Source organism: Perognathus longimembris, chromosome 1 (assembly GCF_023159225.1).
Source record: "Perognathus longimembris pacificus isolate PPM17 chromosome 1, ASM2315922v1, whole genome shotgun sequence".
NCBI lineage: Eukaryota > Metazoa > Chordata > Mammalia > Rodentia > Heteromyidae > Perognathus > Perognathus longimembris.
In genome coordinates this window covers 64,979,529-64,993,863 of record NC_063161.1, presented here as the reverse complement: position 1 = coordinate 64,993,863, position 14,335 = coordinate 64,979,529, and the positions used below count along the sequence as shown (strand labels likewise).

General features: G+C 40.5%; 1 protein-coding gene across 13 annotated transcripts in view; it reads right to left on the bottom strand.

Moving 5' to 3' along the window:
- Positions 1-14,335, bottom strand: part of Ppfibp1 (PPFIA binding protein 1) — a 120,838-nt gene that overhangs the window by 37,230 nt on the left and 69,273 nt on the right. For 6 of the 13 annotated variants that reach the window (XM_048366773.1, XM_048366765.1, XM_048366678.1 and 3 more), the window contains exons 5-11: positions 12,803-12,916; positions 11,427-11,558; positions 9,606-9,698; positions 7,335-7,449; positions 6,229-6,261; positions 4,369-4,430; positions 1,885-1,969 (exon numbers count right to left, since the gene is read on the bottom strand). In XM_048366773.1, coding sequence (XP_048222730.1) covers positions 1,885-1,969; positions 4,369-4,430; positions 6,229-6,261; positions 7,335-7,449; positions 9,606-9,698; positions 11,427-11,558; positions 12,803-12,916 — 634 coding nt within the window. Of the gene's footprint in view, positions 1-1,884; positions 1,970-4,368; positions 4,431-6,228; positions 6,262-7,334; positions 7,450-9,211; positions 9,305-9,605; positions 9,699-11,426; positions 11,559-12,802; positions 12,917-14,335 lie in introns of all 13 variants that reach the window. The other 7 variants (XM_048366726.1, XM_048366751.1, XM_048366759.1 and 4 more) reach the window with 4 other exon arrangements.

The window sequence follows — 14,335 nt, the reverse complement described above, 5'->3', positions numbered from 1 at the left end:
ACGTTTTTAGAAATGAAAGGATCAAGAGCTCAACAACATAGTACCAGAGAGCCATTTTCTAATAGCAGAAGAAAGAATGTTTAAAATGGTCATCTCCAACTCATGCTAAATGGTAAATTACATGCGTGTTTAAAGATCTTAATTGGGAGGACTCTGAGATGATGGCAAAGCTTCTGCTGATCAGCTAAAGGTACATGGCTTTAGCAGGGAAATCCAGCTCGAGAGGACCCGAGGCAAATTAGAAGCAGTCAGAATTTAGTACTTAATTTAATCAATAAATACCACATGTTTTGTTCCCCCCGGCCCCCCCCCCCCGCCAGTCCTGGGGCTTGAACTCAGGACCTGGGTGCTGTCCCTGTCCCTGGACTTTTTTACTTAAGACTGACACTTTAGCACTTGACCCACAGCTCCACTTCCAGCTTTATGCTTTTTTTTTTTTCTAATTGTCAAAGTGATGTACAGAGAGGTTACAGTTTCATATGTTAGGAGCTTTATGCTTTTTAATTGGAGATAAGAGCCTCAATTCTCAGCATTTCTCAACTCTCAGCCTCTTAAATAGCTAGCATTATAGGTGTGAGCTAGCATTATAGGTGTAAGCCACCAGCATACCAGTAGTACTAAATCTTAAGTTTCTAAACGAAAAGAGAAAGCAAACAAAAAGCTTACTTAAAAGGACCAGTGGTGTGGATCTGAGGATTTCTGACCAGCCACTGATTTTTCTAGTGGTATTTTAGTTTTGCTCCTGAAATCCACATACCCACTACCACTGGAAGGAAAATCCCAGCTTCAGATCTGAAAGCCTGCAGACTTGGAAAAGAACAGGAATAGGGGCACCCACAGCCATTCTCTGAGGGCTCCAGAGAAGCAGTGACTAAAGGGACTCCATGCAGCAGCTGCTGCTCACCACAGTAAAGCTGCTGCACAAGAAGAATCCAAAAAGGGACCACAGGGAGGTCCACCATGAGTGACTGACCTGTCCCTGAGCCCAGGAGCAGGGAGGAGGGCAGTGGAACCTCACCAGACACCCATAACACCTACCCTCAGCCTGGGCTAGTGGAGACAGCAACCACCTAGAGTGCCCGGGCACAGAGGCTGTGAAACATGGCCGGTGTCCAAGGACTGCAACTCATCCGGGCCAGTCTACCATGCTCACCCTCACACTGAGAGTACAAGTCATCTTCAAGAAAGATTTAGCCAGGCTCCCCCCATGGTTCATGCCTGTAATCCTAGCTACTCAGGAGGCTGAGATCTGAGGATTGTGGTTTGAAGGCAGCCTGGACAGGAAATTCCATGAGAATCTTATGTTCAGTAAGTGAATCTCTGGCTCAAGTGGTAGAGTAGAGCACTAAGCCTTGCACAAAAGCAGTTCAGGGGACAGCATGCAGGCCCTGAGTTCATGCCAAGGACAGACACACAAAAAAAAAAAAAAGAAAGGAAAAGAAAAAAGAGAGAGAGAGAGAACTTAATGGGAGGGGGGAGGACTTCTCAAAACCCAAAAACAAAATACTGACTGAGTTTGGAACCTTTTTTTCTTTTTCCTAATGGCTCACACCTGTAATCCCAGCTACTCAGGAGGCTAAGATCCGAGGATGGCAGTTGGAAACCAGCCTGGGAAGAAGAGTCTGTGAGACTCTCATCTCTGATGAACTAGCAAAAAGCCAAAAGTGGTGATTGATTCAAGTGGTAGAGTATCAGCCTTGAGCAAGAAAGTCAAGCAAGGGTATAAGGCCCTGAGTTCAAGCATCACTACTGGCACACAAGCATGCATGCGCGTGCGCACACACACATACACACAGAGAAAAAAATGAAACTGAAGCCAAATGTATTAATTCACAGCCACTTAAAATCAAGTAAAGAAAGAAAATCTTTAGAGCTATACTCTACCTATTTTACCTTGGACGAATGCCACTGTGTCTTGCATTTTCTTATACTTGTTTAGGCACTGTCTGAGATCTTCTATTTTTCTATCCTATGAATTAAACAAATCAGCACATTTAATGTTAAATTGTATAGGTAGCATGACAGAAGAATATGAAGATGTCAATTATTTACATTACTCAAAGAATACTTCTACACTTTAGTAAAATGCTAACATCTCTAATATTTTTCCTACATACATCAGAGATAGGGAAAAGGTACCTCTGAATTTAGAGTCTATCCTTCAGCTGCCATCTTTAAGAAACAAAAACAAGACAAAGCAGTAAGATATAAAGCCAAAGAAAAAAGCAAGAACGTCAGATTTATTCACTCTCATTTGGAACTTGTGTATCACATCCTGAAAGCAAAGCCTGTTTCCTCCATCTTTATTAGCTATCCTGGCTTGTTCCTCCTCAAAACACTACTAATGTTTTGATTAGTGACAAGCAACTTACTATCCATCTAGAAGGAATATTTTTCATCCTTTTTGTAATTTAACCTCTATAAGGAACTTCACTGTTCCATTCTTTACTCCTCCCTTCACTTGTCTGTTCACTCTTTGTATTTGAACTTTTCATCCCCTTGATCAGATAGTGCAGCTCTTTTGTTGTTGTTGAGGGAAGAGAGTACTAAGGATCAAAAGAAGAACCATATGCATGCTCTAAATTTCCAGCCCTATTTATTCTACTTATGCAATTCCCATTTTTCCCATCATGAATTCTAAAAAGTTAGGGATTCATATTTTGTCCTTGACCTTATTATTTTCTAAGCCCTTCACTGTGACATAGTAAGAAATGGTCTCCCTAGATTTTCTCACACTGAGTCTGGAGAGTGTGTGTGTGTGTGTGTGTGTGTGTGTGTGTGTGCGCATGCCTGCCAGTACTGGGGCTTGAACTCAGGGCCTTACATTCTGCTTAGCCTTTTCTGCTCAAAGCTGGCATTCTAACACTTAAGCCCACCTCAATTTCTGATTTTTTGGTGGTTAATTGGAGATAAGTCTCTCAGATCTGTCTGCTCCTGGCTGCCTTCAAACCAGGCTCCTCAGATCTCAGCCTCCTGAGTAGCTGGGATTATAGGCATGAGCCACAGGTACCTGGCTGTTGTTGCTTTTTGAGAATGATAAATTATGACAAAATTAATTTCTGAGATTTCTTTTAGTTTGACTAAAAGCTACAGTAGGCATCTTCACAATTTGATTTTTTTATTCAACAGTAGAAAAGACTAGCACAAATAAATCTACATACTCATACTGGGTGGGTAAATAGGTCATGAGTTTATTTGCATGACATAAAGAACAAATACAAAAAAAAGTACAGAAAATCAAAAGCCTAAGTGGAGAAGCATGGCTCAAGTTCTGTAGTACCAGCTGAGTGAGCACAAGAGGCTCTAAGTACAAGACTCAATACTAGCATTAAAAAAAAAAAAGATTCAATACTAGCTCAAAAAAAGAGAAGGAAAAGAGAAAGAAGAAAAATGACAGGCAAAAAATAAATACAGAGACTTAAAAAGAGAGACTAGGCAAGAATTAAGAGAAAGTTATGATGAATAAGATCAAACTATTTCTTTGGCATTTTATAGTTATTTTACTTCCTTGAAATGCCTTTTGTTCTGGGGGAATCCCCCCCAGTCATATTCATTAAGGGAGAACAGTGGAGGGCAGTCCAGAGGATAGGAGCTAAACCTGGAGGAGGCCACCTGCAGCATATATGGATGATCAGGGAGCAAAAAAGCAGCACACTGGGCTGGGAATATGGCCTAGTGGCAAGAGTGCTTGCCTCATATACATGAAGCCCTGGGTTTGATTCCCCAGCACCACATATATAGAAAATGGCCAGAAGTGGCACTGTGGCTCAAGTGGCAGGGTGCTAGCCTTGAGCAAAAAGAAGCCAGGGACAGTGCTCAGGCCCTGAGTCCAAGGCCCAGGAATGGCAAAATAAATAAATAAATAAATAAAAAATAGCAGCACACTGTCCTAACAGGAACAATGGCACTCTGCTCTTAGCAGTACAAAATACCAAATGTGAGCTGGGCACCAGTGGCTCACACCTATAAACCTAACAGAGGGTCACAATTCAAAGCCAGTGAGGACTGAAAAGTTCACGAGACTTGACTCATCTCCAGTTAGCCGGCAAAAAGCTAAGAGAGAGAGGGCCCAGGCCCTGATTTCAAGCCCTATTACCAACACATAGGAAGAGAGAGAAAAAGGGAGGGAGGGAAAGAAAGAAGGAAAGAGGGAAAAAGGGAAAGGAAAAGAAAGATTTTTATTAAATGCCTCTTGGCACTGTCTGTCAGGATTTCTATACACAGAATCACAATCGTAAGGGCCATTTGTGTAACTGCATACATGGTGAAGAAAGGGTACCACTTAGTATCAGTGGCTATAGCTATGTTTTTTTCAACTAGGGTACCTGGACAACAGGGAATGTCAGGACAAACAGTGAAGCTGCATACCTTTTCTTCATTTGCTGCCATCAGAGACTCCATGGCCTTTTTCAATTTTTGTACTTCAATATCTGAAAAATAACCCAACATCCAATCAGATCACTTCAGCTAACCAGCATGTTTTTTAAGATAAAGATATTAATAATATAATAAGTTAATTAATTAAGTGTGCCACTTTTGGGGCTTGATCGCAGGACCTTACATTCTTCCTTGGCTTCTTTGCTCAAGGCTAGCTCTCTACCACTTGGACCACACCTCCACTTCCAGCTTTGTGCTAGTTAAATGGAGGTAGAGTTTCTTGTATTTCTCTACCTGGGTTGGTGATCCCCAGATCTCAGCCTCCTGAGTAGCTAGAATTACAGCTGTGAGCCACCAGCATCTGGCATTTTGTTTTTTTGAAAAAGGGTACATTTAATACTCTTAAGAACAATCTAAAAGATGAACATTTTCTGTCTTATCCTGAAGAAGAAGAAAACAAATGAAGTCCATCACATAACCAACCACCCCCTCTGCAGGCAACCATGAAATATTCATGAGAACACTGAGGATGAAATGTGAGCTCTGACAATCAGAGCAGGGAGTTTTCAAAGAGGAAGCTATAGAGAAGGGAATGAAAGCTATGAATGGTTTACAAAGCAGAGCAAATGACACTTGGTATTGCCAAGATGGAGAAATGTGGTAGAACCTGACATGTGTGGTGTTTACATGAGTTATCATGCTCAGAAGCTGGCTCGGCTCCAGACAGAAGGATACAAAGTACTTTGCTTCATCTATAAGCTTCATTTCTAACACTACTTAAAAGGGAGCAAGACAGAATGGCCAAAGTATGCCAAATAGAATTTCCTTTAAAATTCACTATTCAAATATAAAACCGTATTATTTGAATAATAAAAACTTAAATATTTTGAAAGATGAAAATTTCATCCCAAAATGAGAATATCCAAGGCCAGTCCAGGCAAACACTTGGAGGGGGAAAAAAACAACAACCATCCCATCTCAAGCAAAATCCTGGTAAGGTAGACAGTGCCTGTCATTCAGCTATAACACAAAGCATAAAATAGGAGGATCAAGGGCCAGGATGTAATGGGGTTTGGGGCAGCAGCAAAGTGAGATCTTATTAAAAAATAACCCAAGTAAAAAGGGCTGGAGACATGGCTCAAGTGGTACCTCACTTGATTAGTGAGTGCGAAGTCCTGAACTCGAACCCCTAGTAGAAGACAAATAAAAAAAAAATTCAGCAAAATTACTTGCCTATCAAAAAAATGTACTACTAAAGGTAATTAAAAAATAGTAGCACATCATTTAACACTGACATAAGGCTTTCAATTCTCTCCATCTCTCTCCCAGAAAATGTCTTTAACTTAATAATAATTTAACCTCTAGAGAAAAGCCCATGAAGGTTTTTTCTTTGTGTGGCATTAAGTAATCCAGGCTCCATGAGTAACCTGGATACAACCTGGACATAGCCAATGAAGCTTTGAATACAGATGAATAGTGACCTCAAAAGGTTAAGAAATAAAAGAAAAACTCAAAATGACCTTTCAATTACAGTACAGTTAAAATATTTTTTCATGCCAGTACTGAGGCTTAGCTTTTTCACTCAAGGCTGGCACTCTACTACTTGAGCCATAACTTTCTACTGGCCTTTTGGTGGTCAGTTGGAGATAAGTCTCATGGACTTTCCTGCCTGAGCTATCTTCAAAACACAATTCACTCTATTTGGTTCTCTATTTGGTAGTTAAAAGAAATGAAGGGCTTATAGATGAAGCACCTTTATATACGTTTAGTGAGAGAAAATTTTTCAACACATGCAAAGAACAAAGCTTTTGGTGAATGTAAAGGCCGGTGAAAATACACCAAAAACCTTACTTTTTTCTTTGAACTTCTGTTTAAAATTTTCATCTGTACAGGAAAACCCATTGTATTGGAAGTTAGTACACATACAAAACAATTACTATTTTTACTGTATTCTTAATTTCCAGTTACCTAAAGTGAAGGCGCTCTAATTTCCTGAATAAAGCACTATTTTGCGACTGTGGGACTGTTAGCATAATACATTATGCCTTGTATCAGATTAGAAAAAACATATCACAATTAATCAGAAGTGCTAAATCTGAGTTATCACTTCTGAGTCTTTATATTTCTAAATGTTTATTCTTTTTTTTTTTTGTGCCAACACTGGGACTTGAACTCAGGGCCTGGGATGTTGCCCCTTAGCTTTTTTGATCAAGGCTGGCACTCAACCACTTGAGCCAAAGTTCCACTTCCAGATTTTTGTTGGTTAGTTGGAATTAAGAGTCTTATGGGTTTGTGTTTCCTGGATGATCTTGAACTGTGATCTTTATATCTCAGAGTCCTAAGGAGCTAGTATTAAAGACATTGCCCGTTGACACCTGACTCTTCTCTTAAAAGGGCAGATTAAGTTTCTAAGTCTTTTACACTGTCTCGACTTTAGTTCAGAGGGAAATAGTCTTGCAGCGTGGTAATTTTTTTTAACTGTGTGTGTCTGTGGTATGTGTGTGTATCAAACTTAGGGCCTCCCACATATAAGCAAATGCTCTGTGCCTAAGCTACATTTCAGCTCGTTATTCTTCTGACATTTTCTTATATTCCAACTTCAACAAGTATATTGCTGTCACAATAGTTTACAATTTAGTAATCGAAAATAAACACCCAAGAAAATACAGAGCTCCCTTTCTCCAACTGCTGGAAAATGAGCTGGACTACCCCCAACAGGAGAGCCCCTGAGCTTCTCTGCTCAAGGTCAGTGGCTCTACCACGTGAGCCACAGCTCTACTTCTCAGATCTCAGCCACCCGAGTAGCTAGGATGACAGCATAAGCCACCAGTGCTGACTCTCCAGGAGAGTCCTGGACTGCTTCCTGGGTCCTGGCCTGGGGGAATCTGCTCAGATAATAACATTATACTTTTCTTCTACATTTCGGTACTTTTAATAAAGTAAGTAAATATTTTTACCTCTGTCAATAATTTCAATTCCTTCTCCTTTGAGCTTGCACATCAATTTTTCTTGCAGTCTTTGTACTTCAGATTCTTTTTCTTCCAGTTGCTCTTTTAAAGATGCCAGTTCTTCCTGGAAATTGTGCATTTATTTAAAAACAGTATATTAGGATCAAAGGGGATAGTTACAGACCAGAGTAGCACCTAAGACAATTATTAAGATTATGAGAATAAAACAAAAGAAATCTGCACAAATTCAGCCACAAATATCAGAAAGTACAGTTGGCAGTGATAAGTAGGACATGAGACTATTAATGTAAGTCTAATTGATAGTAATTATGGCATAATTGTTTCACATTTGTAATCCTAGCTACCAAGATGCTTACGTATTAGGATCATATTTGAAGCCAGTCCAGGCAAGAAAGTCCAAGAGACTTGATTGCCAAGTAAGCAGCAGAGGTGGAGCTGTAGCTCATGTGGTAGAGTGCTAGCCTTGAGCAAAAAAGCAAAACAATAGCACCTAGATCCTGAGTTCAAGACCCAGAAGTGACACAAAAAAACAAGAACAACAAAAAAGAAAGGTAGCAGGTATTTAAGTCTCTTTTATGTGTATTTTTACAAACACACAAGCTTTTGAATCCACTGGGCTATTTTTTTTAATATTTTAAATTTCAGTTTTACTATAGGAAAGAATTAGCTGGGCACCAGTGGCTCATGCCTGTAATCCTAGCTACTCAGGAGGCTGAGATCTGAGGATCACAGTCCAAAGCCAGCCCAAGCAGGTAAGTCTGTGAGACTCTTATCTCAAATAAACTACTCAGAAAAAGCCAGAAGTGGCACTGTGGCTCAAGTGGTGGAGTGCTAGTCTTTAGCACAATGGGGCTCAGGTACTGTACCCAGGCCCGAGTTCAAGCCCCAGGGCTGGCCAAAAAATAAAAATAAAAATAAAAAACAAAAGCAAAAAAAAACACCATAGGAAAGAATTAGCTTCAGCAATTTTGTAATTTGTTGGCTGTATTGAAGTCCAGAAAATGCAGCTATTCAATGCTACTGTATTTGTTAGCCAATTGACTTTCTATCTTTATTCAAATATTTGTTACACACAGTACTGGGCAGTTAGATCTATGTGTTTACTTAAAAGAGTAAGAATGGAAAGCACGTACAAAAATTTTCAGAAACATTGGAGGAAGTGTTGCCTCATCTTCTAAGCAGTACTTTGTGTATTCACTGCCAAGGTATAATTAACTCCTGTACACATTTACCTTAAAAAATCCCCAAAGAAAGCTGGGCAATGATGCTCAAGCCTGTAATCCTAGCTACTCAGGAGGCTGAGATTCTGAGAATCTGCCCATGCAGATAAATCTGAGACTCTTATCTCTAGTCCACTACCAACAAACTGGAAATGGAGCTATGGCTCAAGTGGTAGAGCACTTGCTTTGAGTGAAAATGCCAACTGAAAGCACAGGCCCTGGATTCAAGTCCCATTACCAGCACAACTACAACAACAACAATCCCAAAGGAGCAAAGCATCTTCTACCCGTCTGAGAAATACAATGCTTTCACGGCGAGTACTTATAATTATCTTATGATGCTTGGGGCTCAAGGACTTTGAGGACTGAACTTCATTTACAAGCTAATACTTTTATTTTACCTGTTTGGTAATTTTACTAATTATTCTAGACATTTCTGAAACAAATATGATGGGGTTTCATCCTCTTTAATCAGTGTGTGATGTACTTTTAATGAAGAGGTGGCACACACACACGCACACACACACAATGACACACACACATACACAATGAATTCACATGCCACAAGAAGACTGCAGTACCACAACAAAACAATACAAGCCAGAAAACAGTAGGCCCTGGGGCCATCACCAAAATCTACTACACCTTTAATGACTCCAACTTTTGTTCCATCCGCAGCTTTTCATACTGCAGCTGACCCACCTTGATTTTCATGCTAGAAAGTTTGGCCATTAAAGACTGGGAGAGAGACAGAGGAGGGAAAAGAAAAACTAGATAGAAAAAAAAGACAAGCTAAGTCACCAAGAAAATAGCACCTGTTTACAAAGGAGGTCAGATAACTCAGAAATTGGTAGGTTGTATCCTGGCAGATTAGTTAAGAACAGTAGCATTTAAGTTCTAGAAGGTTCCAGAGCTTCAATGACTTACAAAATATCTTTATCTTACACTAACTAGAATATATTTTATTGATATTATTTTCCAGAGATGAGTAGTGGAGACATTTATTTAATTTTTTTAAAATTATTGGTGAGTAACTTACTTTGGTCAACTTAAGCTTTTTCTCATATTGAAGTCGTTCAGTATCCATTTCACTGACTTTGTTCCTCAAATCACTGATCTCCTGCATCAGCTCCTGTCCAAAAGGAAACAAAGAAACTTATTAGGAAAGGGCAACATAATTACCTGTACCAAAAGAGATCTTCAGTCAGAACTGCTTGGAGTGAGACCCTGTGAGTCAGGCTCTCATTTCACCAGTGGAAATGTATGTAGTACATAGCTAAAAGAATGGAAATGCTTTTCTATTTAAAACACGACTTTAAATTCTCCACTCCTAGGCCCTAAAGGAGTGGCTTAGAAAAAACAAGATCCATGGATTCAAGAGGCTAAGTCCTAAAATGGGAGGCTCATCAGGTGCTTGGGGCTCACGTCTGTAATCCTTGCTACTCAAGAGCCTAAGATCTGAGGACCACAATTCAAAGCCAGACTAAGCAGCACAGTCCATAAGACTCTTTATTTCCTAATCAACTACCAAAAGGCCAGAAGTGGAAGTATGGCTCAACTGGTAGAGCACCATCCTTGACCAAAAATACAAAGTGAGAGAGTGAGGCCCTGAATTCAAGGCCCAGTACTGGCACCAAAGGAAAAGAAAAGAAGAAACGGAAAAATAAGAAAAGAAATAAAAAAAGGCTATTCCAATAAACTTGTTAGAAGTTCAATCCTAAAGTAAGAATTCCTTGGCTGGGGACACAGCTCAGTGGTAGATGCTTGCCTAAGCTGTACAAAGAGAACTCCAAAGAATGCTCACAGAAATTTAATTTCGAACACCTGTGCTCTGACCACATGAGGGCAGTGTCCAGACATCTATCTCCCACTGGCAAGTACTGGACAGCCAAGTTTTGAATCTTTAAAAGGTTTAAAAACTTTAACCCACTGGCTTTTGGAAATGCCTATTTTTCTTCCCAACTTTAGGAATTAATATCCAAGAACTGGGCATCCACGGTTCATGCTTGTAATCTCAGGAGGCTGAGATCTAAGAAGTGCAGTTCATAACCAGCATGCATGTGAAAGTCACTGAGACTAACCTCCCATTCTACCAAAAAGCTGGAATTAGCTCAAGTGGTAGAGTACCAGCCTCGAGAGCTCAGGGACAGTGCCTGGGCCCCGACTTCCTGCAGAACACACACACACACACACGCACACACACACACATGTGCAGCTGGAGGCACAACTCAAGTGGTTAAGTGCCTTAACAAATATGAGGCCCTAAGTTCAAACTACAGCCAAAACATAATACTATTTCAAAAGCAAAATTTCCAGTAGCAGTGACAATAATTCAATGAAATTGGTTTATTATTATTTTTTAGGAGAGGGTATAGTTTGGAACCCATGATTTTGTGCATCCAAAGCACACAGTGCTCTATTACTGAGCCACTCCTCAGCCCTAACTAAAGTTTATTCTCAAATCTAAGCAAGATGAGAGTCACACAATGGTGGCTCACACCTGCAGTTCTAGCTACTCAGGAGCCTAAGATATGAAGATAACAGTTCAAAGTCACCCAAGCAAGCAAATCCATCAGACTCTTATTTCCAATTAACAGCAAAAAGCCAAAAGTGATGGTGTGGCTCAAGTGGTAGAGCTCCATCCTTAAGCAGAAAAGTGAAGGGATAGCACCCAAGCTGAATTCAAGCCCCAGAACACACACACACACACACACACACACACACACACACACACACACACACACACACACGAAGCAGGATGAGCACACACAGAATTACCTTCCCTTTATACTGCAAAGGAACTTCAGTTGTGCCCCAGTGGATATGTGTGTGAAAGAGAACATAGTTGAGTGTCACTCACCTCTGTGTCTCTGAACCTGTCTTCATAATCCAGTCTGTCCTTCTCCATTGCTGTCAGTTTTAACTTCAAGTTAGATATTTCAGCCATCAGATCCAACTTCTGAGTCTCCAAGGATGTCCGACTAAGAAGCTCCTATTAGAAATTTAGAGACATATTAAAAAATGATTCTGTTCTAAATGGCCACATGGGAATTTTTGATTTATGACAATGAAGATGAAGCAAATGAGTAGAGGACTTGGCAGAGTAATTCCTCCATATGTACACATTCATAGATTATTTATTTTAGGCCCTCTCATCTATGAGCATAGTGTATGTATGTGTGTTCCCCAAGAACAACAGTCATATGTGGTATTAATCTTGGATCATAAAATATATTCTTTTAGTTGAATTAGGAGCACCATTTGAATGGTAAAGAAAACCAACGTACAATCTATTCATATTTTATTTTATTTTGATTATAGAAGCACTTTACATTGTATCTATGTGTTTTTAAATTTTTTTTTCTAATACTAAGACTTGAACTCAGGGCCTGTGTATGTCTTTGTGTTTTGAGACCCTGCAATCTAGATATGAAATAGCTTAAAATGCCCCAATCTAAGGGAATTTAGAAATGAACTGTATCCAAGTAAAGACAAGGTAGTAGTATAGCATATCAAGTAAAGCAGGTCAGCAGGAAGCAGCTGTGCTGATCCCATGTTGACCTGGGTCTGCATCAGGTACTGTCCCATGATGACTCAGGGCTAAACTCCATGTCTTCCTGTTCTGATTCTGTGCTGACACTATGTTGACCCTAGGCTGACCCATGTTAGTCCCACACTGACCTTGTGCTAGTCTCATGCTGACCCCAGGCTGTACCCCATGCCAGTCCCACTTTGACTGTATGGTGACCCCCCCCATATTGACCCTGTCCTAGCCCATGTTGACTCATTCCGACCTTGTGCTGGCTCCAGGATGGCCTTGCTGATCCCATCCTGGACCGGTTTCCACCTATGCTAACCCCATGCCTACTCCCCTGATGAGCTATGCTGATCCCTTGCTGACCCTGTAATAGTGTCATGTTTACTTCAGGCTGAGCCTCATGAGGGTCCATTCTGATCCTGTGCTGATTCCATGCTGACTCGTACTCACTTCATCCTGGCCTCATGTTGACCAACGCTAATGCCATGCTGACCCCCCATGTTGTCCCCCATGTTGATCCTGTGCACTCCATCCTGGCCCAGTGTTGACCCATGCTAACACTGTCCTGGCCCATGTTGACCCATGCTAATGGTATGCCGACTGTGCTGGCCCCATGTTGACCCATGCTGACCCTCATGTTGATCCCATGCTGACCCTGTGCTGACTTCATGCTGGCCCCTACTGGCTCCTATGTGTACCTGCTGCAGCATTTCTTCAGTGGCATTCAGCTTCTCTCGGTGTTCTTCAAGACAAAACTCCAAGTCTCGAATCTTCTCTCCTTGGGCCTCCACCTGGTCTGTCAGCACACTGACCTGCATCCCAAGTGAGACAACACAATGAGTTCAAAAGGAGTTGAGTCCTCTTGCAGACTTCGCTTCCTTAAATGTATCACTAACTCACCATCTCACCACTCAGGGCAGGAGAAGAAAAGTGAGAGTTGATAAAACCATACCGGTCCTTTGCTCTCCATTTTTTTTTTTTTTTTTTTTTTGCCAGTCCTGGGCCTTAGACTCAGTGCCTGAGCACTGTCTCTGGCTTCTTTTTGCTCAAGGCTAGCACTCTGCCACTTGAGCCACAGCACCACTTCTGGCCGTTTTCTATATATGTGGTGCTGGGGAATCGAACCCAGGGCTTTATGTATATGAGGCAAACACTCTTGCCACTAGGCCATATTCCCAGCCCCTGCTCTCCAATTTTGATGTTGATTTTATTTTTTTTCTTTTCCTTTTTAAATTTTGTTGTTGTTTTGCCAGTCCTGGGCCTTGTATATCTATATATCTGTGTATACATATCTACATATATATCTGTCTATATATATATGTAGATATATCTCTATATACATCTATATACAGATATGGAGAGATATCTCTATATGTATAGATATAGATATATGTTTACATCTATCTATCTATAGAGAGAGAGCAGCATTTTATAATTCTCTCTTACTAGACTCTTTGGTTTGCTATCTATTAATAACTATTAGTTTAGGTACTCATGATCATTAAATTATTAAGATGATTTAATAATATTAATTACTAACCATTAGGTATAAATATGTAGTAATTAACACATGTCCACAAAACTCTATGTGTCTCATTATATTCTTATATGTACCAAATTGCTTTCTGGAAAGGTTATAGCCATTTAAATGCCTACCTTTCCACTATCTTTTTTTTTTTTTTTTTTTTGGCCAGTCCTAGCACTTGAACTCAGGGCCTGAGCACTGTCCCTGGCTTCTTTTTGCTCAAGGCTAGCACTTTACTGTTTGAACCACAGCACCACATCTGGCCATTTTCTATATATGTGGTGCTGGGGAATAGAACCCAGGGCTTCATGTATATGAAGCAAGCACTCTTGCCACTAGGCCATATTCCCAGCCTTCTCTTCTTTCTTATTATTCTGCAGTACCGGGAATTAATTCGGAGGCTCATTTGTGCTGGTCAAATGTTCTACCATAGGGCTACATTCCCGTCTTTTATATTGCTCTTTACTTTGTGCCAGTACTAGGGCTTGAACTCAGGGCCTCATGTTCTAGTTTGTCTTTTTCACTCAAAGCTAGTCCTAAGCCACACCCTACTTTAGCTTTTGGTTGGTTAAGTGGGGATAAGAATCTCACCTACTTTCCTGTAGCTTTGAACCACAATCCTCAGATCTCAGCCTCCTGAGTAGCTAATATTACACGAGTGAGCTACTGGCCTCTACAATGCTTTATATGAATTCCTATCCATTTA